At 47.0% G+C, this 25,262-nt stretch overlaps 1 protein-coding gene across 1 annotated transcript in view; it reads left to right on the top strand.

The window, feature by feature from the left end:
- The first annotated feature begins 13,950 nt into the window (after positions 1–13,950).
- The window catches only part of LOC116983527 (inter-alpha-trypsin inhibitor heavy chain H3-like), a 119,647-nt gene continuing 108,335 nt past the window's right edge, over positions 13,951–25,262 (top strand). Inside the window, exons 1-3 of the mRNA XM_033037336.1 lie at positions 13,951–14,099; positions 14,187–14,243; positions 24,145–24,174. Of these exons, the coding sequence (XP_032893227.1) occupies positions 14,013–14,099; positions 14,187–14,243; positions 24,145–24,174 (174 nt within the window). The 5' untranslated portion in view covers positions 13,951–14,012. The remainder of the gene's footprint in view (positions 14,100–14,186; positions 14,244–24,144; positions 24,175–25,262) is intronic.

Raw genomic sequence — 25,262 nt, 5'->3', positions numbered from 1 at the left:
TAAAATAAACTTGCCCAGCCCATCTCCGTTAAACTTTGCCCCTCTCATCTTAAAGCAACAATCGTTGCCATCTCAATGGGTAGTAGCAGGAGACAGCCAAGTGGTGCATCTGAAATGCTGGCAGTTTATTACAACAATTCACATTTTATGTGGTGAGTCTTTAATGGCCTGATGAGCCTACTTGGAGAACATGGGCATGGTGAGAGTAAACTCATGTACTTATGTTCATGCCTGATTAAAGGTGCTCCATTTGGTCACTGCTGTACTCGATGAAGCATTGAATCTGTGGGCTGACTGTATAAGATACAGAAAGGGTGATGGAAAATCATGTATTAAAACAGCCAAGCACGTATGGCCAAGCACATATGGGACAGGACCGCCTCCTGCCCCATCTGCAACAGCCTGGCACCGCACCAACAGGGACAGCCCCTGCTACAACAACCTCCACCAGCACTGCCCTGGACATCGCTGGCGGCAAACATTTTCGAGAGGCACAGTAAACATTATCTAGTCCTGGTCGACTCCTATTCTAACTGGTTCGAATTTGATTTACTGCTTTCTATCACATCAGAGATGGTCATTCAAAAGCTACGGAAACACTACTCCACATTCGGCGCACCTGTCCGTTTGCAGACCGACAACGGAAGACAGTTTACCAGCCATGTGTTCAAACACTTTGCCAACCGAGGGAATTTCCATCATGTCACGAGCAGCACCGAATACCCTCAAAGTAACGGGCTCGCTGAACGAGCCGTCAGAAGCGCAAAACAGCTAATGGAGCGCGCCCACCTAGCCAAGTCAGATGTGTACCTCGACCTTCTAAACCTCAGAAACATCGCTAGAGACCGGGTCCTGGGCTCGCCAGCCCAACGCCTGATGTCCAGAACAACGAGATCACTGATACCAATTGCCCAGCAGAAGCTGGTGTCACAGGTGCTGAAGCCAGCCACGATCCAGAAGCGTATCCAGGAGAAACACAAAATCCAGAAACGATCACATGGCAAGTCAAGTCGTCCGTTTACAAACTGCTGTGGGACATTCCCATCTAGGTTGCGTTGTTGGCCCGTCCAAAGAACCCCGATCCTACCTTGTTGACATCGATGGCGCCTTGTACTGACGGAGCAGCCAACACTTGCCGGCTGTGAAGGAACCACGTCCACCACCAGCCGATCCTTTCGCTCCACCTCTACTGTTCCAGCCGTCTGCTGCCGTGTCCACCACTAGTCCCAGCATGTCCCTTACCCCACCACAACCGGCGGCCGTGACTAACAACAACACTACCTCTCTCGCATGCTCCCCCTGTCGGTCACCACGTGTGTCCTCTGCTGCTTTCTCACTTCCAGGTTCACCGCCTCCCTCTAACTTTTCTGGTGAAGGGGAGAGGGCTTGGTCCGTACGCGTTCGGGCCGTATTAGTAGACCGCCTGACAGATATGGCGAGTATGTTTGAATTATAAGTTTAACTATATCCGCTCTTTATGGGGAAGGATGGACATGGTTATTGAGTAAACCTAGCAATTATAGACCTGTTAGTTTGACTTCAGTGGTGGGCAAATTAATGGAAAAGATACTTAGAGATAATATATATAAGCATCTGGATAAACAGGGTCTGATTAGGAACAGTCAACATGGATTTGTGCCTGGAAGGTCATGTTTGACTAATCTTCTTGAATTTTTTGAAGAGGTTACTAGGGAAATTGACGAGGGTAAAGCAGTGGATGTTGTCTATATGGACTTTAGTAAGGCCTTTGACAAGGTTCCTCATGGAAGGTTGGTTAAGAAGGTTAAACTGTTGGGTATAAATGCAGGAATAGCAAGATGGATTCAGCAGTGGCTGAATGGGAGAAGCCAGAGGGTAATGGTGGATGGCTGTTTGTCGGGTTGGAGGCAGGTGACTAGTGGGGTGCCTCAGGGATCTGTGTTGGGTCCTTTGTTGTTTGTCATGTACATCAATGATCTGGATGAAGGGGTGATAAATTGGATTAGTAAGTATGCAGATGATACCAAGATAGGGGGTGTTGTGGATAATGAAGAGGATTTCCAAAGTCTACAGAGTGATTTAGGCCATTTGGAAAAATGGGCTGAAAGATGGCAGATGGAGTTTAATGCTGATAAATGTGAGGTGTTACACCTTGGCAGGACAAATCAAAATAGGACGTACATGATAAATGGTAGGGAATTAAAGAATACAGTTGAACAGAGGGATCTGGGAATAACCGTGCATAGTTCCTTGAAGGTGGAATCTCATATAGATAGGGTGGTAAAGAAAGCTTTTGGTATGCTAGCCTTTATAAATCAGAGCATTGAGTATAGAAGCTGGGATGTAATGTTAAAATTGTACAAGGCATTGGTGAGACCAAATCTGGAGTATGGTGTACAATTTTGGTCGCCCAATTATAGGAAGGATGTCAACAAAATAGAGAGAGTACAGAGGAGATTTACTAGAATGTTGCCTGGGTTTCAACAACTAAGTTACAGAGATAGGTTGAATAAGTTAGGTCTTTATTCTCTGGAGCGCAGAAGGTTAAGGGGGGACTTGATAGAGGTCTTTAAAATGATGAGAGGGATAGACAGAGTTGATGTGATCAAGCTTTTCCCTTTGAGAATAGGGAAGATTCAAACAAGAGGACATGACTTCAGAATTAAGGGACAGAAGTTTAGGGGTAACATGAGGGGGAACTTCTTTACTCAGAGAGTGGTAGCGGTGTGAAATGAGCTTCCAGTGGAAGTGGTGGCGGCAGGTTCGTTGGTATCATTTAAAAATAAATTGGATAGGCATATGGATGAGAAGGGAATGGAGGGTTATGGTATGAGTGCAGGCAGGTGGGACTAAGCAAAAAAAGTTGTTCGGCACGGACTTGTAGACCCGAGATGGCCTGTTTCCGTGCTGTAATTGTTATATGTTATATGGTTATATGTGAACTAATCATAGTAGAATATCATCACTAACCGCACCTTACTGTATGATTAATACTAACACCCACTTCCTATACTGGTCAGTCTTGGAAGCGGTAACGATGTTGGGCGAGTCCAGAACCAGGGGCCACAGTCTTAGAATAAAGGGGAGGTAATTCAAGACTGAGGTGAGAAAAAACTTTTTTACCCAGAGAGTTGTGAATTTATGGAATTCCCTGCCACAGAGGGCAGTGGAGGCCAATCACTGGATGGATTTAAGAGAGAGTTAGATAGAGCTCTAGGGGCTAGTGGAGTCAAGGGATATGGGGAGAAGGCAGGCACGGGTTATTGATGGGGGACGATCAGCCATGATCACAATGAATGGCGGTGCTGGCTCCAGGGCTGATTGGCCTCCTCCTGCACATAGTTTCTATGTTTCTATGTTTCTAACAGCTTATCACCTGCTGTACCGCTATACTATGTGTACTGATTAAAGATGATCTTGAACTCCAGATTGTACAGACTGCTTATTTACAAATATGATCATGGCTGATCATCCAAACTCAGTAACCCGTTCCTGCTTTCTCTCCATATCCCTTGAAAAGCTGGAGAAACTCAGCGGATGCAGAGCTGGAGAAACTCAGCGGGTGCAGTTGGGGGTGGTTGTGTTAACTCGTTCGGTGCCGTATAACAGCAGACCTGGTTGGAGGTTTGAGTCTGCGTTAACATTGGTGTCTGTGTGTCTGTCTGTGTATGTGTGTGACTCTTTGTCTGTGTATGTCTCAGTGTTTCTGTGTGTGTGTGGCTGTGTGTGTTTCTGTGGCTGTGTGTGTTTCTGTGGCTGTGTGTGTGTGTGTGTGTGTGTGTGTGTGTGTGTGTGTGTGTGTGTGTGTGTGTGTGTGTGTGTGTGTGTGTGTGTGTGTGTGTCTCTCTCTATCTGCGTGTGTGTCTGCGTGTGTTTCTCTGTCTGTGTGTGTGTGGGGGGGGGGGCGTGGAGAGACAGAGGGGGGGTTTTCAGTTTGCAGACCTGACAGAGGGGGAATTTCAGTTTGCAAACTTGCAAAGGGGGGGGGGGGGGGGAGAGGAGAGAGCGGGAGAGAGCTCCCCTGTGCTTCACCACCACTGTTGGCTGCCCTTTGTGAGTTGATTGGAGACCAAAACCAGTTACCCTATAGATCTCCCTCTCCCTACCTCCCTCCCCCTCCCCTTGCCTCCTTCTTTAGAGGGGGGGGGGTGATGAGGGAAGGAAGGGGGGAGAGGGCGGAGGGGAGAGAGGAGTGTGCCTTGCTTGGTGGAGAAGAGGGATGTGGGAACGCTGTACGCAGGTGGTGTCACTCTCACACTGGGATCCCCCCCTGTCTTTGCGCAGTCTATCTGACTCCCTGCATTCCCCCCCCACCCACCCCCCCTCCATAGAGGGGCTATGGAGCGAAGGAAATATGCAACGTTTCGGGTCAAAACCCTTCTTTAGACCCAGCCCGAAACGTTGGCTATTTCCTTCGCTCCATAGACGCTGCCTCACACCCGCTGAGTTCCTCCAGCATTTTTGTCCACCTTCGATTTTCCAGAATCTACATTTAATTATTAGACGTTTTGCGGTGATGGCTGCATCTGCGGTTCCTTTCTGTTGGGGGGAGGAGGGGGGGGAAGAGTCCGGGCCCGTGGCGGCTCCTGATAAGTGATGTGTTCCCTCCGCGGATGCTGCCTGGCCCGCTGAGTTCCTCCAGCACTCTGTGTTTTTTGTTTGGCTCTGAAGTTGAAGGTGGATCCCCCTGTGTCTACCTTCAACTCCCTGTCTGTGGTGGCTCAGCGGGACGGGCAGGGGCTCTGGGGAGAGGGTTGCGGTTCTGGTCGAGACCCTTCTTCAGACAATCACAAATACTCTCACCGACGAGAGTTCAGTTCAGTCTAAAGAAGGGTCTTTTCTCCAGAGTCGCTGCCAGAGGTGAGCGGGCCGCCAGAAGGTGCTGAGATGGCAGTCGGTTCCGCTGTCCAGTGATGGAGGCCGCTCGTAGCTATGCGAGCTGCTTCTCTCCCCGGCCACAATGCGGTGGCACCCGGAGCGCCGCGGCAGCGGTGAGTGAGTGTTACTGGCATAAACCCCGACCCTCTCCTTCTCAACGCTCCTTCCCTCCTCGCAACATTATCCCTAGCTAGACTCCCCACACGCTGTGAAAGGAACTCTCCCCCGAATTGTCATGTTACTCACGACACGTGACCCAATCATAATTATCTATATTACTAAAAGTCTGTTCTTGACCGGTTTTGGCCTTCTGTGTTGCAATTTCCGAGAGAACGCCGCCACCTACGGCTGTCATTTTTAGCCACCTCGCTCAGAGCCCCCCTCCGCCGCATGTGTGCTGAGGATTTCTCTCTCTCTCTCTCTCCCCCCTCCTCTCCTCTCCCCACCCTCCTCTCACCCCCTCTCCTCTCTCCCCCCTCTCCTCTCCCCCCTCTCCTCCCCCTCCCTCCCCTCTCCCCTCCTATCTTCCCCCCCCCCCTCTCCTCTCCCCCCTTTCCTCTTCCCCCCTCTCCTCTCCCCCCCCTCTCCTTTCCCCCCCTCTCCTCTCCCCCCCCCTCTCCTCTCCCCCCTCTCCTCCTCCTCCTCTACCCCCTCTCCTCTCCCCCCTCTCCCCATCATACCCCCTCCTATCCCCCTCCTCCTCTACCCCCCTCTCCTCTTCCCCCTCTCCTCTTACCCCCTCTCCTCTCCCCCCTCCTCTCCTCTCCACTCCCCCTCTCTCCCCTCTTTTTCTCCCCCTCCTCCCCTCCATCCCCTCCCCCACCATCCCTCCCCTAAACCTCCCTTCCCTCCACACACCCCTACCCCCTTCCCTCCACCCCCCTCACCCTCCCTGCTCCCCACCTCTCCCCCTCCCCTCACCTCACCCCCCTCTCAGCACACCCCCTCACTCCTCCCTCTCCCTACCCCTCCTCTCCCCCCCCTCCTCTCTCCCCCCTTCCTCTCCTCCTCCTCTCCTCTCCCCCCCTCTCCTCTCCCCCCCTTCCCCTCTCCCCCTCCCCTCTCCACCCCCTCCCCTTCCCCCCCGCTCGCCCCCCTCCTCTCTCCCTCCCCCTCCCCCCCCTCTCTCCTCCCCCTCTCTCCTCCCCCTCTCCCCCCTCTCCTCTCCCCCTCTCCACTCCCCCTCTCCTCTCCCCCCTCTCCTCCCCCCCCCTCTCCTCTCCCCCCCTCTCCTCTCCCCCCTCTCCTCCCCCCCTCTCCTCTCCCCCCCTCTCCTCTCCCCCCTCCTCTCCCCCCTCTCCTCTCCCCCTCCCCCCTCTCTCTCTTTCTCACCTCTTTTTCTCCCCCTCCATCCCCCTCCCCTCCACACACCCCTACCCCCTTCCCTCCACCCTCCCTGCTCCTCACCTCTCCCCCTCCCCTCACCTCTCACCCCCTCCCATCCCTCTCTCCCCCTCACTCTCATACTCCCTCTCTCCTCCCCTCCACCCCCACCTTTCCCCCTCACCCACCCTCCCTCTTCTCCTCCTCTCCACCCCCCTCTCCCTCTTGCCCCTCTCTCTGTGTCTCTGTCTCTGCCCCTTCTCTCTCTGCCCTAACTCTCTACCCCCGCCCTCCCCCGCCCCCCCCCCCCCCCCCCCTCTCTAGATGTGACTGCAAGTTGGGGGCTATGCGTCAGTAGATAGGGTGGTTATGGGGTAAATTAGGAGCAAATTAATATATTAATATAATATCAAGGGGGGTAATTAGCGTGAGTGCGGGGGGGGGGGATAGTTAGTGTGTGTGACGCTGCATGCCGCCTCCCCCCCCCACAACCGCACGTTGGGGGAACAGACCCAACGGGTCTGCACTTGGTCTAGTTTATTTATATATTTCTACGAAAATCTTTCCCAATTAGGTCCCGCACCTCCTAAGGCCGGCCCTGAGTAAATGGTAGGGACCCTGGAGATTGTTGCTGAACAGAGATCTGGGAGTACAGGTGCATGGTTCCCAAGAAATGGTGATTCAGGTGGACAGGGAGATGAGAAAGTTGTTAGGTGGCGGCGCGACTCACTGTTGCAGCAGCCCCTACTGCCTGTCTGTCTTTTTGTCTAGTTAAATGTAGTTGTTTGTGTTTTTTAATACTGTTTTTAACTGTGTATATATGGGGGGCGGGGGGGGGGGGGAAGGGGGAAACTTTTTAAAATCTCTTCCCTGTACGGGAGACCCGACCTTTTCCTTGTCGGGTCTCCGTTGTCGTTGGGGCTTAGCACCGTGGAGCAGCCTCCAGCCTGAACGACCTGGGGGTTCCAGTCACGGAGCCTGCGGAGCTGCGGACTTGCCATCGTGGGGCTGGCCGGCATCGGAGCGTGGGGAGCGGTGGTGCATTTTCAAATCCTTACAAACCATGGCAAAATTAATTTACTTCCTGAGAATTTCAGTTGAATTCGAATGCGAATCTATTTGGTCAGTGAACTGAGGGCCAGTCGACCCTCTGAACTCTCCATAATTGTTTTTCCTTCAATATTTTGTCCTTGTTTACTTGCTCAAGCTCACTCACTCGGACTCTGTCAAAGTCACGCTTTCTCTCAAACGCCCACGTACAGTGGGTGGCATGGTGGCGCAGCGGTAGAGTTGCTGCCTTACAGCGCCAGAGACCCGTGTTCGATCCTGTACGGAGTTTGTACGTTCTCCCCGTGACCGCATGCATTTCCTCCGGGTGCTTCAGTTTCCTCCCGCGCTCCAAAGACATTAATTGGCTTCTGTAAATTGTCCCCAGTGTGTGCAGGATGGAATTGGTGTACAGGTGATCGTTGGTTGACGCGGACACCGTGGGCCGAAGGGTCCTGTTTCCACGCTGTATCTCTAAAGATAAAACTAAAACTAAAAGGCAACTTCTTCTGAGGCAGTCCCCTGGGATTGAGAAGCACTCGTCTCCACTCCAGTTCAGGGCATTCAGTGAAGAATCCTCTGTGGGAGATGCAGACTCTGCCACAGCTGGGCAGATGGAACCTATTTGTGTGGCAAGGAATACTGTGCACTCCTTTCACAGTTTGTACACGAGTTCCACCGAGCTCTGAGCTGCTGCTTAGTGCCTTTCCCTGATGATCTTTCTCCATTTCGATCAATTTCACAAGTCTGTCAGGATGTTACAACCGATAAATGTTTGCTCCATCCTCCGGAAAATTTCTCAACGTCCTGGATCTCAGAACAATGAACTTAGGTTAGTTTAGTTTAGAGATGCAGCGCAGAAACAGGCCCTTCGGCCCACCGGGTCGGCGCCGACCAGCAATCCCCGCATATTAATACTGTCCTACACACACTAGGGGCAATTTTATATTTACCAAGCCGATTTACCTACATACCTGCACGTCTTTGGCATGTGGGAGAAAACCGAAGATCTCTGAGAAATCCCATGCGGTCACGGGGAGAACGTACAAACTCCGTACAGACAGTACCCGTAGTCGGGATCGAACCCGGGTCTCCGGCACTACAAGTGACGTCGGGCAGCAACTCTACTGCTGCGCCACCATGCTGCCCACCTATTGCAGAAAGGTCAGGGGTCAGCCACATGGATACAGCTGGGCAGGTATGAGCAGAGCCTCAACACCATAGATGTTGGCCTGACATCATTTAACCCACACTACACACGGTCACGCACACAATGAATACACAGATGTGTACTTATTAACGGAATGATTCACTTTCTAACATCTGGTCATCTCTAGCAAGGCCAGTATTTAACGCCACTAAGTCCCTTGATTTTTTTTAGATTTTATTTTTGGAGATTGTAGAGATACAGCGCAGAAACAGGCCCCTTCAGCCCAGCGGGGGGCCAGGCCGACCCAGCAATCTCCTGTACACTCGCTCTATCCTTCACACTAGGGACAATTTACAAATTTACCAAAGCCAATTAACGTACAAACCCGCACGTCTTTGGGATGTGGGAGGAAATCGGAGTACCCCAAAGAATTTTAGATATACAACATGGAAATGGGCCCTTCGTCCCACTGAGACCATGCCTACTGTCGACCTATGTTATCCCACATTCCCACCCGCTCCCTATACACAAGGGGAAATTTTGCAGAGGACAATTAACCTACAAAATCCACACATCTTTGGAATGTGGATGGAAACCGGAGCACCCAGAGGAAACCCACTGGGAGAACATACAGTCAGCATCCGAAGTCAGGATGATGCTGTGAGGCAGCAGCTCTACTAGCTGCGCCACTATTACTGAGGTACTGTCAGAATAGTCCAAGCAAATAACTGCCGTGCATTTTGTAGATGGCATGCACTGTAGATCACTGTGAATTGGCAACATCGAAAATGAATGTTCTGGGTGGTTGATCATATGGCAGCCAAATAGCCTATTTGTCCAAGATGGAGTGATACGTCTGATGGATTGTTGGTGATGCACTCATCCATGCAAACAGAGCATGGACCTTGTTGGCCTGCTTCCATGCTGTATATCTGAACTGAACTGAACAGATGTGATAGTCGCCTAAACTTAAACTGTAAAATAATTCAAGTCTCAGTCAAAACGTTTACTTCAACACCAAGGTGGGAGAAAGCACAGAGACTTGAGTAAACCGTGGCTCATTCAAGCGCCTGCTACCGTCCTCTCAATGAATACACAGAAGTACAGGCAATATTTACATAGCTTAAAGCAGCCCAAAGCACTTGTAGTAATTTTCCATAAATACACAAAAGAAAGCCAGTCTGCAAAAGGACATGGTTGGGTTCCTTTAATTGTGTTAGGGAGTTAAACAGGAGTTGCACATTGTGTTATGGAGTTAAACAGCTACTATGACAAGAAGGTACCATTGTGTGATAAGGAGGCACCACAAGATGTTAGCACCGGACATTGGAATGTCTAAACTCTGAGAAACAATTCTTATCTGTGTTTCTCTGGTGCGGTGAAGGTCGATCTGCAAAGCCTGTTTTTTTAATATAATAGCACATTTAGCTTAAAATGTTGGTTACAGCTAAAATAAAATGGTGAAATCCTCAGCAAACATGTCCAATTCTGCAGTGATGTCCTGTGACTAGGAGGACTGACCTTCAACAATCACAACCATCTTCTTTTGTGCCAGCTGTGATTTAAACCATGAGAGTATTCTCTCTTTGATGGAGTCTCTCTCACTTCATCTGTCGATTCCAGCTTTTTGAACCATGCCTGGAAGGAGTCTGGAGCCAAGTGATGGAGATTATTGGTGGATAAGTGCTGCTTAAAAATAAAATTGTTCTCACCAAGATGGTGGACGCGTCCCATTGTTTAGTCTTCTTTGTTAATTACGTTTTGCTTTATGAACCTGCTGCCTCTAGACAGTGTTCAAACACGTAACCTTCAATGGATAGAGAATTAGAAGTTACCTGGGACACAGTGGCCTACACAATATGATACGATAGAACTTTATTTATCCCAGGAGGGAAATTGGTCTGCCAATAGTCATAAAACAACAAGATACATGAAACATGAACTTAAAGTGACGAGTGGAAAGGATTGTGGATGTTCAAAGATTGGGGAGGTGGGGGGGGGGGGGGGGGGGCAGGGGGGGTGGGGGGTGAGAGGGGACAGAAGGGGGAGGAGTTGTACAGTTTGATAGCCACTGGGCAGAAGGATCTCCTGTGGCGTTCTGTGCTGCATCTTGGTGGAACCAGTCTGTTGCTGAAGGTGTTCCTCAGGTTGACCAGTGTATCTTGGAGGGGGTGACATGTATTGTCCAGGATTCTCTGTAGTTTGTGGATTCCAAATATCTGTAATTCCAAACCATCCTCTTTTATTTAAGGAGAGAGATGTATAGAACAATTCAACAGATCAGGCGGCATCTCTGGACAACATGGAATGGTGATGTTTCAGGTCGGGACCTTTCTTCAGACTTTTTTTATTTCAGGTCGCATTGTTCAGCAGATGTCAGAGAGACATCCTTGAACTTCCTTCATTTTCTCTTGGTTGTATCTTCATTTTCCATGTGCATGCTGGAAGTTCACCTGCTTCACCCTCCCTTTGTGAATACCTATGTTAATATTGGTTTTTTATTGTCAGATGTACCACGATACAATGAAAACCTTTATGTTGCATGTTAAATCACACCAAACATGAGTGCAATCAAACCATACACGTAAACGGATAGTGAAAAGAGAAAAATAAACAGAATGCAGAACATATAGTGTGTAGGAAGGAACTGCAGAAGCTGGTTTAAACTGAAGGTAGACACAAAAAGCTGGAGTAACTCAGCGGGTCATACGGCATCTCTGGAGAAAAGGAATGGATGATGATTTGGGTTTCGATGTCACCTTGGTTGAGACCCGAAACGTCACCTATTCCTTTTCTCCAGAGATGCTGTTTGGCCTGCTGAGTTATTCCAGCTTTTTGGCACAAATACAAATGAAAAAATGTGCAAGAGCCGCAATTAGGTAAGTTGGAGGATTGGGGTTACCATTAGCTTATGAGAGGTGTGTTCAATAGGCTGATAACAGCGTGGGAGCAGTTATTTCTGATTCTGGAGAAATTTCCTTTTAAGCTTTTGGATCTTCTGCTTCAGGGGACAAGGGGGAACGACCAAAGTATAAGAGGTCCTTGATTACGCTGGTCGCTTTTCCGAGGCAGAATGGCAGATGGGGTTGAGGGGGAGAAGGCTGGTTTTATGATGGACTGGGCTGCGTCCACAACTCTCTACATTTTCTTCCAGTCTTGGGCAAAGCAGTTGTCCAGCTACGTTGTGGTGCATTTTGATAGGATGCTTTCTGTGGCGCATCTGTAGAAATTAGTAAGAATTATTGAATACATGCCAAATTTCCTTACTCTTCTGTGGAAGTAGAGGCAGTGATGTGCTTTCTTGGCTGTAGCTTCAATGTGCTTGCACCAGGGCAAATTGTTGGTGATATTTATAACAAGGTACTTAGAGCTCTCACTCCAATTCAACACCATTGATACAAACTAGAGTGCATATGTCATCCTGCTTGCTGAGGCCAATGACCAGCTCCTTTGTTTTGCTGACATTGAGGAAAAGGTTGATGTCTTGATATCATGTTACTAAGCTCGCCATCTCTGCTTGTCGTTGTTCGAGATCTGGCCCATTACAGTGGTGTCATCACCATCCATCTGCACCAGCCCAGACCATCACACAAACCAACCTCACTCCCATTGACTTCACCCTGCCTCGGCAAGGCCACCAGCATAATCAAGGACCAGTCTCCCTCCAGTCAATCCCTCTGCTCCCCTCTCCCATCAGGCATGAGGTACGTAAGTGTGAAAATGCATATCTCCAGATTCAGGGATAGTTTTTTCCCAGCTGTTATCAGGCAACTGAACCACCCTATCACCACTAGAGAGTGGACCTGAGCTACTATCTACCTCATTGGAGACAATCAGACTATCTTTAATCTGTTGGACTTTATTTTCATTACCATGTATCTATTCCCTTTACCATGTATGTATACACAGTGGATGGATTGATTGTAATTATGCATTGTCTTTCCGCTGACTAGTTGGCACACAACAAAAGCTTTCCACCGTACCGACACACGACAGACAATAAACTAAACTAATCTGCAAACTTGCAAATGGGTCAGTGACTTTTGTTCATTTCAGTTGAGCTTCAGGCTTCTGGATGGGCCTAATTTAACCTTTAATGGTTCAAGTCCCTGTTCATCCTCTCCTGGAGACAACTCCAGCTCAGGTTAAATTGTCACAACCACCACACTGGGGCCAGGCTATGGTCAGGGACAGCAGCTCTTGGCTCATGGAATGCTTATCTCTTGGCACTCTTGAAATTTTAGTTTAGTTTAGTTTAGTTTAGAGATGCAGTGTGGAAACAGTCGCTTCAGCCCACCGAGTCCATGCCGACCTGCGATTCCCGCACACTAACACTAGGGACAACTTACAATTTTTACCGAAGCCAATTAACCCTACAAACCTGTACGTCTTTGGAGTGTTGGAGGAAACCGGAGCACCCGGAGAAAACCCCCGCAGGTCACAGAGAGAACGTACAAACTCCATACAGGCAAGAGTCAAGAGTGTTTTATTGTCATATGTCCCAGATAGGACAATGAAATTCTTACTTGCTGCAGCACAACAGAATATGTAAACATAGTACTCTGTAAACAATATGATAAACGAGAGAGAAGAGAAAAGAAAAGAAAGGTTGAACAAGTTAGGGCTTTATTCTTTGGAGCGCAGAAGGTTAAGGGGGGACTTGATAGAGGTTTTTAAAATGATGAGAGGGATAGACAGAGTTGACGTGGAAAAGCTTTTCCCACTGAGAGTAGGGAAGATTCAAACAAGGGGACATGACTTGAGAATTAAGGGACTGAAGTTTAGGGGTAACATGAGGGGGAACTTCTTTACTCAGAGAGTGGTAGCTGTGTGGAATGAGCTTCCAGTGAAGGTGGTGGAGGCAGGTTCGTTTTTATCATTTAAAAATAAATTGGATAGTTATATGGATGGGAAAGGAATGGAGGGTTATGGTCTGAGCGCAGGTATATGGGACTAGGGGAGACTATGTGTTCGGCACGGACTAGAGGGGTCGAGATGGCCTGTTTCCGTGCTGTAATTGTTATATGGTTATATGGTTATATGGTTAAAGAAAGAAAAGAAAAGCAAAAAAAAGAAGTGAAAAAATAAAAGTTCAGTGTGCATATATACACATGCTCACAAGTACACATATATACGGACAGCACCCATAGTCAGGATCGAACCCTGGTCTCTGGTGCTGCAAGGCAGCAACTCTGCTACTGCGACACGGTGCCACCCTGAATGGAAGATGTTTCTGCCGCCCATGCACCATGGCAGATGAAACCCTTGAACTGAACAGCAGCAGTCGTTGTTTTTTGCTTTGACCAATCTTTAGTTATCAGAGAATAGACAAAGTACACTGTTGCAATATTCATTGCTAGTAAAATTAAGGGACTGATTGAACTCAATAATCAAATCATCAAATGAATCATGGTTCATTATTGAGCTCTTTCTACAGAATATTCTCAAAACTATTCAGGTTACGAAAATTTCCTAAACCATCTTTATTTGCTTTAAAACACAGTTTGTTTACATGACATGGTCTGCCTGGATAATACTTACTGGCAGTTATAGGAATGGGGCCAGGCCACAGTTATTTATTAATAGAGTACTGAATAAAGTCTGTGGTGTGCTTTTCAGCTGGGCATCATTCAAAATGAAGACCATGTTAACGTATTTTTTACTAATTTCTATTCCTGCAATAATATCCTCTGATATAATAATAGAAGTAGACCGCCAACAGGTAATCCACAATTATACCAAGAAGTCTGAATAAGAATTGTGTTAATTAATTGACTGTTTGAATCATTTCTTTTTTTAATTTGTGCAGAGTGACTATGTGAATCCTGGGTCAAGTATTTCGAAGTTGTCCCAAAGAACAGTGAAGGTATAAAGTTGCATGTGTTATTTCTGTTCCATTTAATCACAGTTCATTATTGTGAAATTAATTCAGTGGTTTAATTCAATGAAATGTTCTTGTCAATGTACCTATGTACAGTGAAACGCTTACAGAGATCTTTTTTGTTTTGCAATACTAATCATGCTGTACATTTCCACTCTGGTAATAATCTAAAAGTCTTATAACTTACAACTGAAAATATTTTCTAACCACCAAGTCTCTCACCAAAAGGTAAAGTTTGCGTGGCGCAAACCCGATAAATGTTCCAAATGAATCTGCATGCAAACGTAAACTAATCCCCAGTTGAGTCCTCATGTTAGTTTACAATCCTACAGTCGCTGAATAGTTGTCTCATTTGTTCCAAAACATATACTACTTCAGTTCAACGTGAGATTTGTGTTCCATTGGCAGCACCAGTCAGCTGCCGAGCAAAGATTATTACAGTAAAGATCAAAGATTAAGATGCCATTACTGCAATTTAACAATATGTGATGATGATGATGGTGTGAAGCATCATTAATTGCACGATGGTGGTTAACTGACTCGACCAGAAACACAGAGCAATAAACTGGATAATTAAGTACCCCCAGCATTTTCTGTTTTTGTTTCAGATTTTTAGCCTTCTGCAGACTGCTGGAGAGTTTTGATTGATTTTTTTTGAAGAAGTGACGCCAGGTCTAGGTCTCGGATAGAGTAACAGTGTAGGGACAAGAGTTATCCCAGCAATGCAGCTGTAGAGTTGAAAATCAGTTGATAAAAATCTGGTACATTAAAAAATACTTGGCAATAGCAAAACGACTAGATTGCCTTATAATCATATCTGCTTCACTAATGCCCTCCAGATAAAAAAAATCAACATCTTTACCTGCTCTGGTTTATATTTGACTCCAAGCCACAATGTGGTTAACTCTTAACTGGCCAAGCAACACAGAATGGTTGTCTAGAAAGCAATGTTGGTCTTGTCAGTGATGCTGGGTCCTGAAATACCAATATGATTTTAATGACACTCTATTACTACACTTATTCCTGATTCTTTTGAATAATGTTTTAACAAAGATGAATGCTCCAAATTTGCTTTGTGCTAGAATAACTGAAAAGTAACCAATTGAAACTTGGGCAGGTAAGTTTTGTCATCAATTATTGCAATCAATAGTACCCTCTTTGTTTAGTGGTGAATTAGTTATTTCCTTTAATAAACACAAGTCCCCCATTGGTAGGGTATAATCAGCTCATTCAATGGAATGTGATCACATGTAAGTCTGTGTACATTGGCCTGATATAGTGACCAGTGTTTTAGTTTTAGTTAAGTTGAGAGATGCAACGCGTAAACAGGCCCTTCGGCCCACAGAGTCCGCACCGACCAGCAATCCTCGCTATAACACTATCCTACATACACTATGGACAATTTTCTTTTACATTTACACCTACAAACCTATACGTCTTTGGAGTGTTGGAGGAAACCGAAGATCTCGGAGAAAACCCACGCAGGTCACGGGGAGAATGTACTAACTCCATACAGACAGCACACGTAGTCAGGATCAAACCCGGGTCTCTGACGCTGTAAGGCAGTAGTTCTACTACTGCGGCACCACCCTGGTGTTGTTGTTTTTACTCTTCTCAAAGAAAACTGTGACTCAGGTACTCCAGTATCAAGTTCCCTGCTAAACAACTCCTTTCATTTCACCATGTGTAAATGGTTGTGGAGTCCAGGAACAATAAACTCATTCAGCAAGCTGAGCAGCCCGCCATGGAGAGAAAAATCAGCCTGCAGTTTGTGACAAACAAAATGTAGATTAAATTTAATAATTCAGAAAGCAAAATTAAAGTTGTCTAAATAGGAGATGAAAACTTATTAACATAGAAACATAGAAACATAGAAAGTAGGTGCGAGAGTAGACCACCAGGTCCGTCGAGCCCGCACCGCCATTCGCTCATGGCTGAACACTAAACAGACACACTTACCCACAAACAGTAGACACAAGACACAGAACACAAGACACTACCCTCCCCTTTATACCGCTATCACCCCTCTCCACCCCAAGAACCTCGTGATCTCCTGGGGGAGGCAAAAAACCGGATAAAAACCCAGGTCCAATTCGGGGAAAAAATCCGGGAAATTCCTCTCCGACCCCAATCCAGGCGATCGACACTTGTCCAGGAGATCACTCAGGTCTTACTATACTAACCATACCTAGGTCCATATCCCTGCCCTCTCCCCGTAGCCCCTTATCCCCTTGGCAGCTAAAAAAACATCTATTTTAGTCTTAAATATATTTAACGTTTCTGCTTCCACTGCTCCCTGGGGCAGTGAATTCCATAAATTAACCACCCTCTGGGTGAAGAAGTTCTTCCTCATCTCAGTTTTAAAAGAGCCCCCCCTTATTCTGCAACTATGTCCCCTAGTTCTAGTTTCCCCGATCATTGGGAACATCCTCAGTGCATCCACCCGATCAAGGCCCCTCACGATCTTATATGTTTCAATGAGATCGCCTCTCATTCTTCTAAACTCCAAAGAGTAGAGTTCCAGCCTACTTAACCTTTCCTCATATGTCAATCCCCTCATTGCAGGAATTAATCTTGTAAACCTTCGCTGCACTGCCTCCAGGGCTAGTACATCCTTTCTTAAGTATGGACCCCAGAACTGTACACAGTATTCCAAATGTGGTCTCACTAATACTGTGTACAGCTGCAGCAAGACCTCCGTGTTTTTATACTCAATCCCCCTAGCAATAAAGGCCAAAACTCCATTGGCCTTCCTGATTGCTTGCTGCACCTGCATACTAACTTTTAGTGATTCATGTACTAATACCCCTAGATCCCTTTGCGTTGCATTACAACGCAGCTCCTCCTCATTTAGAAAATAACTTGCCCTATCATTTTTTTTCCCAAAGTGAATGACTTCACATTTATTAGTATTAAATTTCATCTGCCAAGTTGTTGCCCACTCACCTAGCTTATCTATATCCTTTTGCAGACTCTTCCTATCCTCCTCATCCCCTACTTTTCCTCCCATTTTTGTATCGTCCGCAAATTTTGATATATTACACTTGGTTCCCTCCTCCAAATCATTTATATAAATTGTGAACAACTGGGGTCCCAGCACCGACCCTTGCGGAACCCCGCTAGTTACCGGTTGCCATCCCGAGTATGAACCATTTATCCCCACTCTCTGCTTCCTATTTGTTAGCCAATCCTCTACCCATGCTAATATATTACCCCCAATCCCATAATTTTTTATTTTTAGCAATAGTCTCTTATGTGGCACCTTGTCAAAAGCCTTTTGGAAGTCCAAGTATACCACATCCACCGGTTCCCCTTTATCCACCCGGGTTGTTACTTCCTCAAAGAATTCGAGCAGATTCGTTAAACAGGACTTCCCCTTCACAAAACCATGCTGGTTCTGTCCGATGAAGTCATGTTTATCCAAGTGCCCCGTTAGTGTTTCTTTAATAATTGTCTCTAACATTTTACCCACCACCGATGTTAGACTAACCGGTCTATAGTTACCCGCCTTCTGTTTACTTCCTTTTTTAAATATAGGTGTTACATTGGCCATTTTCCAATCCACTGGGACCGTTCCAGCCTCCAGGGAGTTTTGGAAAATTATCACCAATGCATCCACAATCCCCACCGCTATCTCCCTCAAGACCCTTGGATGTAATCCATCAGGCCCAGGGGATTTATCCTCCTTCAGTCTCATTAATTTCCCTAATACCACCTCCTTGGTGATCTTAATAGTATTTAGCTCCTCCATTCCTACCGCCCCCTGTTTATCCAGCGTTGGAATATTTTTTGTGTCTTCTATGGTGAAGACTGATACAAAATACTCGTTTAATGCCTTTGCCATTTCCATGTTCCCCACCAACAACTCTCCAGTCTCACCCTCCAATGGACCAACGTTCACCTTAGCCACCCTTTTTTCTTTTTATATAGCTATAAAAACTCTTACTATTAGTTTTTATGTTGTTCGCTAAATTCCTTTCATAGTCTATTTTCCCCGTCTTAATTAATCTCTTAGTTATTTTTTGCTGACCTTTAAATGCTTCCCAATCCTCTACCCTCCCACTATCTCTGGCTACCTTATATGCCCTTGCCTTCAGCCGAATACTATCCTTTATAGTTTTACTGAGCCATGGCTGACTGTTCTTACCCTTACCCCCTTTTTTTCTTCATAGGAATAAATTTTTCTTGAAGGTTATACAGTAGACCCTTAAACGTACACCACTGCTCATGTACCGTCTTATTCTTGAGTCTGCTATCCCAGTCAACTTTGATCAGCTCAGTCCTCATACCTTCATAATCCCCCTTATTTAGACTAAGCACCCTAGCCTGAGTTTCAACCTGCTCCCCTTCTATTTGAATATGGAATTCGACCATATTGTGGTCACTTGTTCCCAACGAGTCCCTAACTATGACATTTTTAATTAATCCTGCTTCATTACACAGGACCAGATCCAAGATTGCCTCCCCCCTTGTCGGTTCTGTGACATACTGTTCTAGGAACCCGTCTCTAATACATTCTATAAACTCTTCCTCTAGTCTACCCTGCCCAGTTTGGTTTGCCCAATTAATATGAAAATTGAAGTCCCCCATGATTACAGCAGCTCCCTTTTTACATGCGACAACTATTTGCAGATTTATGTTCTGACTAACAGCGTCACAGCTATTTGGAGGTCTATAAATTACACCCACTAGTGTTTTTTTTCCCCTTGTTATTCTCTATCTGTACCCAAGCTGTTTCACTATCCTGATCCTTCAACGCAATATCCTTCCTCTCTATTGCCGTTATTCCCTCCCTTATTAAAAGGGCCACCCCTCCTCCCTTTCTTTCCTGTCTATCTTTCCTAATTGTCGAGTACCCCTCTATATTTAACTCCCAGTCCTGATCCCCTTGCAGCCATGTCTCCGTAATGGCCACGATATCATAACTATATATACTTAATTGCGCCGTTAATTCATTTATCTTATTACGAATACTCCGTGCATTTAGATAAAGCACTTTCAGATGATTTTTACTACCCTTCCTTTCCGTTTTTGCCCCTTTTACATCTAGAGTTTTATCTTCACACATTCTGTCTCCTGTCACATTTTGACTTTCCGCTTCCCCACTGATACCCTGCTCTATTTCCTCTACCCCTGCCGTTATTACCCCCCTTGATACCTCCCCCCCGCTACTTAGTTTAAAGACCTCTCTACTGCCCTAGTTATATGATTTGCCAGGACCCCAGTCCCAGCACCGTTCAGGTGAAGTCCGTCCTTACAGAACAGATCCCCCCTGTCCCAGTACTGGTGCCAGTGGCCCAAGAAACCAAACCCATTTTTCCCACACCAGTCTTTGAGCCACGCATTCAGCTTTTTAATTTTACGTACCCTCGCCGATTTGGCCCGTGGCTCAGGTAGCAATCCGGAGATCAGTACCCTCGAGGTTCTGCTTTTTAATTTATTCCCTAACTGCTCAAACTCCTTCAGCAGATCCTCCTTCCTCGTCCTTCCTATGTCATTGGTCCCCACATGGACCACGACCACTGGATCCTCCCCCTCCCTCTGCAAATTTCTCTCCAGCATCGCAGAGATATCCTTAACCCTAGCACCGGGTAGGCAACACAGCCTTCGGGACATGTTCTGCTGGCCGCAGAGAACCTTATCTACCCCCCGAATAATACTATCCCCTATCACTACGGCATTTCTTCTAACTCCCCCCTCTTGAATGGCCTCCTGATCCACGGTGCTGCAGCCAGGTTGCTCATCCCTCCCACAGCCCCTGATCCCGTCCTTACATTGAGTAAGAGCCTCGGTCATGCTCGTCAGGGACAAGGGCTGTGGCTCCTGCCGCATCTCCTCCTGGTTCCCCCTACCTGCCTCGCTTATGGCCACACCTTCCTTTCCTTGCTCACTGCCTACTGAATTAGTTAAACTGGTCGGTGTGACCATCCCCTGGCACAAAACATCCAGGTAATACTCCCCCTCCCTGATGTACCGCAGCGTATGAAGTTGGGTCTCCAGCTCATCAATGCGGAGCTCGAGTTCCTCTAGCCTCAAACACTTACTGCAGCTGTAGAGATCTTCTACATCAATGGTGTCGACAAATTCCCACATCTCACAGTATTGGCACATCTCCTGGCCGCCCATCTTATATAAGTAATTAACTGGTCCTATTTAAGAATCCCCTACCCGGATTACTGTATTGATACACCCCTTATTTATATAATCCTACCTCCTATAAATGGGAAAGTACTCACCCCAGCCGTAAATTACCTACTGGTTTGGCTGTCTAGTGGTAATTCCGTCCGCTCTTCCTGTCTGGTCCACTGCTCCCTTGCAAACTTTAAAAAACAATAAATTGGTTTCATTTTTAAACTAATTGGAATATTTTTTAATCATGGAATGAATGAATGAAACCTTTATTTGTCATTCAGACCTTTCGGTCTGAACGAAATGTTGTTGCCTGCAGCCATACATGTAATAATAAACAACACACAATAAACACAAATTAATATCCACCACAGTGAGTTCACCAAGCACCTCCTCACTGTGATGGAGGCAAAAGTCTTAGAGTTACTGTCTCTTCCCTCCTCTTCTCCCTTTGCGCTGAGGCGATACCCCACCGGGCGATGGTAAGTCAGTCCCGCGGTTCAAGCTCCGTGGCCCGGGGGTGGTCGAAGCTGCCGCCCTCCAGTCCAGCAGACACAGCTGTTGCCACGGGAGCTCCGGAAAACAGGCACCAGCCTGTGACCTGCGAGCTCCCGACGATGTCGTCCACTGGCCCGCGGCTGAGCCACGGATTCAGGTCGCCGCCGCCAGAACGCCGCCTCAGCCACCGGAGCACCGTCTCCGCCCCGCACCGGGCCGCCCACACGGGAGCGTCTCAGCCCCACACCGGGCCGCCCACACGAGAGCGTCTCAGCCCCGCACCGCGCTGCCCACACGGGAGCGCATTCCAGCTGAGAGCCGGGCCGCCCACACGGGAGCGCCTTCCAGCCGGGAGACCGGGCCGCCCTCACAGGAGTGTCTCAGCCCCGCGCCGTCCGCCCTCACCGGAGCGCCGAGTTGTGCCGCTGCCTGAACGCCGCTGCAGGTCGAAGACGGCCAGCCTCGCGTTGGTAAGTCCTGGCTGGGTCTATCTCCGGAGCCTCGAGGTCGGTCGCAGGTTGGAGGCCGCCAGCTCCGCCATTAGGCCTCAGCGCAGACGGGGGAAGAGAAACATAGAAACATAGAAACATAGAAATTTGGTGCAGGAGTAGGCCATTCGGCCCTTCGAGCCTGCACCGCCATTCAATATGATCATGGCTGATCATCCAACTCAGTATCCCGTACCTGCCTTCTCTCCATACCCTCTGATCCCCTTAGCCACAAGGGCCACATCTAACTCCCTCTTAAATATAGCCAATGAACTGGCCTCGACTACCCTCTGTGGCAGGGAGTTCCAGAGATTCACCACTCTCTGTGTGAAAAAAGTTCTTCTCATCTCGGTCTTAAAGGATTTCCCCCTTATCCTTAAGCTGTGACCCCTTGTCCTGGACTTCCCCAACATCGGGAGCAATCTTCCTGCATCTAGCCTGTCCAACCCCTTAAGAATTTTGTAAGTTTCTATAAGATCCCCTCTCAATCTCCTAAATTCTAGAGAGTATAAACCAAGTCTATCCAGTCTTTCTTCATAAGACAGTCCTGACATCCCAGGAATCAGTCTGGTGAACCTTCTCTGCACTCCCTCTATGGCAATAATGTCCTTCCTCAGATTTGGAGACCAAAACTGTACGCAATACTCCAGGTGTGGTCTCACCAAGACCCTGTACAACTGCAGTAGAACCTCCCTGCTCCTATACTCAAATCCTTTTGCTATGAAAGCTAACATACCATTCGCTTTCTTCACTGCCTGCTGCACCTGCATGCCCACTTTCAATGACTGGTGTACCATGACACCCAGGTCTCGCTGCATCTCCCCTTTTCCTAGTCGGCCACCATTTAGATAATAGTCTGCTTTCCTGTTTTTGCCACAAAAATGGATAACCTCACATTTATCCACATTATACTGCATCTGCCAAACATTTGCCCACTCACCCAGCCTATCCAAGTCACCTTGCAGTCTCCTAGCATCCTCCTCACAGCTAACACTGCCCCCCAGCTTAGTGTCATCCGCAAACTTGGAGATATTGCCTTCAATTCCCTCATCCAGATCATTAATATATATTGTAAATAGCTGGGGTCCCAGCACTGAGCCTTGCGGTACCCCACTAGTCACTGCCTGCCATTGTGAAAAGGACCCGTTTACTCCTACTCTTTGCTTCCTGTTTGCCAGCCGTTTTCTCTATCCACATCAATACTGAACCCCCAATGCCGTGTGCTTTAAGTTTGTAAACTAATCTCTTATGTGGGACCTTGTCGAAGGCCTTCTGGAAGTCCAGATACACCACATCCACTGGTTCTCCCCTATCCACGCTACTAGTTACATCCTCGAAGAATTCTATAAGATTCGTCAGACATGATTTACCTTTTGTAAATCCATGCTGACTTTGTCCAATGATTTCACCACTTTCCAAATGTGCTGCTATCCCATCTTTAATAACTGACTCTAGCAGTTTCCCCACTACCGATGTTAGACTAACTGGTCTGTAATTCCCCGTTTTCTCTCTCCCTCCCTTCTTAAAAAGTGGGGTTACGTTTGCTACCCGCCAATCCTCAGGAACTACTCCAGAATCTAAAGAGTTTTGAAAGATTATTACTAATGCATCCACTATTTCTGGAGCTACTTCCTTAAGTACTCTGGGATGCAGCCTATCTGGCCCTGGGGATTTATCGGCCTTTAATCCATTTACGACAAGAAAGTCGCATTCCCCCGAAGGGAGAGACAGAAAGCCCTGTTTCAGCCCCCCCCCCCACACATAACACAACCTAATAACCAAAAGTATAACTGTACAAGACAAAAAAAAACAACACAAAAAAAGTAAAAACAGACAGACTGCAGGCGAGCCGCAGCCGTTTCACAGCGCCGCCACTTCTGAATGGGAGTGATGTTTCACACATATAAGATTAGAAATGGTTCCATGGTGCAGAGACTAGGGTAAAACAGGCACACCATTTTGTGGCACCATGGTGGCACAGCAGTATTGCTGCCTGAGGCCCGGGTTCGATCCTGACTATAGGTGCTGTCTGTACAGAGTTCGCCCCGTCAATGCGTGGGTTTTCTCTGAGTGCTCTGGTTTCCTTCCTTGCTCCAAAGATGTACAGGTTAGTTGGTTAATTGACTTCAGTAAAAATTCTAAATTGTCCTTAGTGTGCAGGATAGTGCTAGCGTACAGGGGGTCACTGGTCGGCCCGGACCAAAGTGCCTGTTTCTGTGCTGTATCTCTAAACTAAACTAAAATTAAACTATTGAGACTTTATAAGAGGTTACAGATCATTCAAAAAGACTTTTGGAGCAAACAAATATTGAAAATGGTGGAAATCCCAAAAAGAAAAAAAGACTAATATTTGAAGCTTTCAAAAAAATTTAGCAGGTTTAGCGGACGTTACCAAATTGACGATGTCTGGAGTGTTGTTCATATTGAATCATCAACTCTGTGTAAATTGTGGAGGAAATAGGTATCACTGTGGTTTCCTGAATTTGTTCTTGCATTTTTGTGACCATCAATGTGAATGGTCATCTCTGAGCACTGCAGTTTTGTCTTCACCTGACAACAATCAGTAAGCGGAGCCATTGCTCATTAGCAAATCTGTTGTACAATGGGGAGAGGAAAACTACACAGCATAGTACTTTGTTAACTTTTGCAAAGTCAAGTATATATTTTCTTTGGGATGTAACCTCCTCCATTTGCCTGTATAATTTGCAAGTGTGATGCAAGCATCTTCTAACATTGATGTGTTTGTTGATCTTTCTCTTGGCTGGAAACAGAAGAGGAGCCCAACGGACCCCAGACCAACAGTAGGTTTGATTTCTCTGCCATTATCTATTTCAGTAAGAGTTTCCATTACTATTCAGTATGCTGGGTGATAGCATTTGTTCCAGTTTTGTTCAACTCTCTTCTTTCTCAGAATAAGAGTTTGCTTGGATTTATTTCGATGGTTTTGTAAATATTCTTCAGTGGTTACCATTGAAATTCCGTCACCGTGTACAGTAAAAATCTTGGGCTGGATAGTTCTGGATGCTGTCTGGTACCTGGGCATATTACACACACTAGTCCCAACATATGATAACAGAGTGGTTCAACTGGGCTTGAATTCACTGGAATTTAGAAGGATACGAGGGGATCTTATAGAAACATATAAAACTCTTAACAAATTTTACAGGTTAGATGCAGGAAATGTTTTCCCGATGTTGGGAGTGTCCAGAACCAGTGGTCACAGTTTAAGAATAAGAGGCAGGCCATTTCGGACTGAGATGAGGAAAAACTTTTTCACCCAGAGAGTTGTGAATCTGTGGAATTCTCTGCCACAGAAGGCAGTGGAGGCCATTTCAATGGATGTTTTCAAGAGAGAGTTAAATTTAGCTCTTAGGGCTAACGGAATCAAGGGATATGGGGAGAAAGCAGGAACGGGGTACTGATTTTGGATGATCAGCCGTGAATATATTGAATGGTAGTGCTGGCTCTTTGGCTGAATGGCCTACTCCAGCACCTATTTTCTATGTTTCTATGTTTTCTACATGCTTTTTCCTAATGTGCATGGCAAAACGAACTGCACCCAAAAAGTGTTCAAAAGGGAACTGCAGATGCTGGAATATCGAAGGTACACAAAATTGCTGGAGGAACTCAGCGGGTGCAGCAGCATCTATGGAGCGAAGGAAATAGGCGACGTTTCGGGCCGAAACCCTTCTTCAGACTGATGGGGGGTGGGGAAAGAAAGAAGGAAAAAGGGAGGAGGAGGAGCCCGAGGGCGGGCGGATGGGAGGGTGGGAGGAGACAGCTAGAGGGTGAAGGAAGGGGAGGGGACAGCACAGGCTAGCCAAATTGGGGGAATTCAATGTTGATGCCATAAGGGCGCAAGGACCCCAGACGGAATATGAGGTGCTGT

This window comes from Amblyraja radiata, chromosome 18 (assembly GCF_010909765.2).
Source record: "Amblyraja radiata isolate CabotCenter1 chromosome 18, sAmbRad1.1.pri, whole genome shotgun sequence".
Taxonomy (NCBI): domain Eukaryota; kingdom Metazoa; phylum Chordata; class Chondrichthyes; order Rajiformes; family Rajidae; genus Amblyraja; species Amblyraja radiata.
Note: the sequence above shows the minus strand (reverse complement) of the source record. Positions and strands in the feature narration are given on the sequence as shown.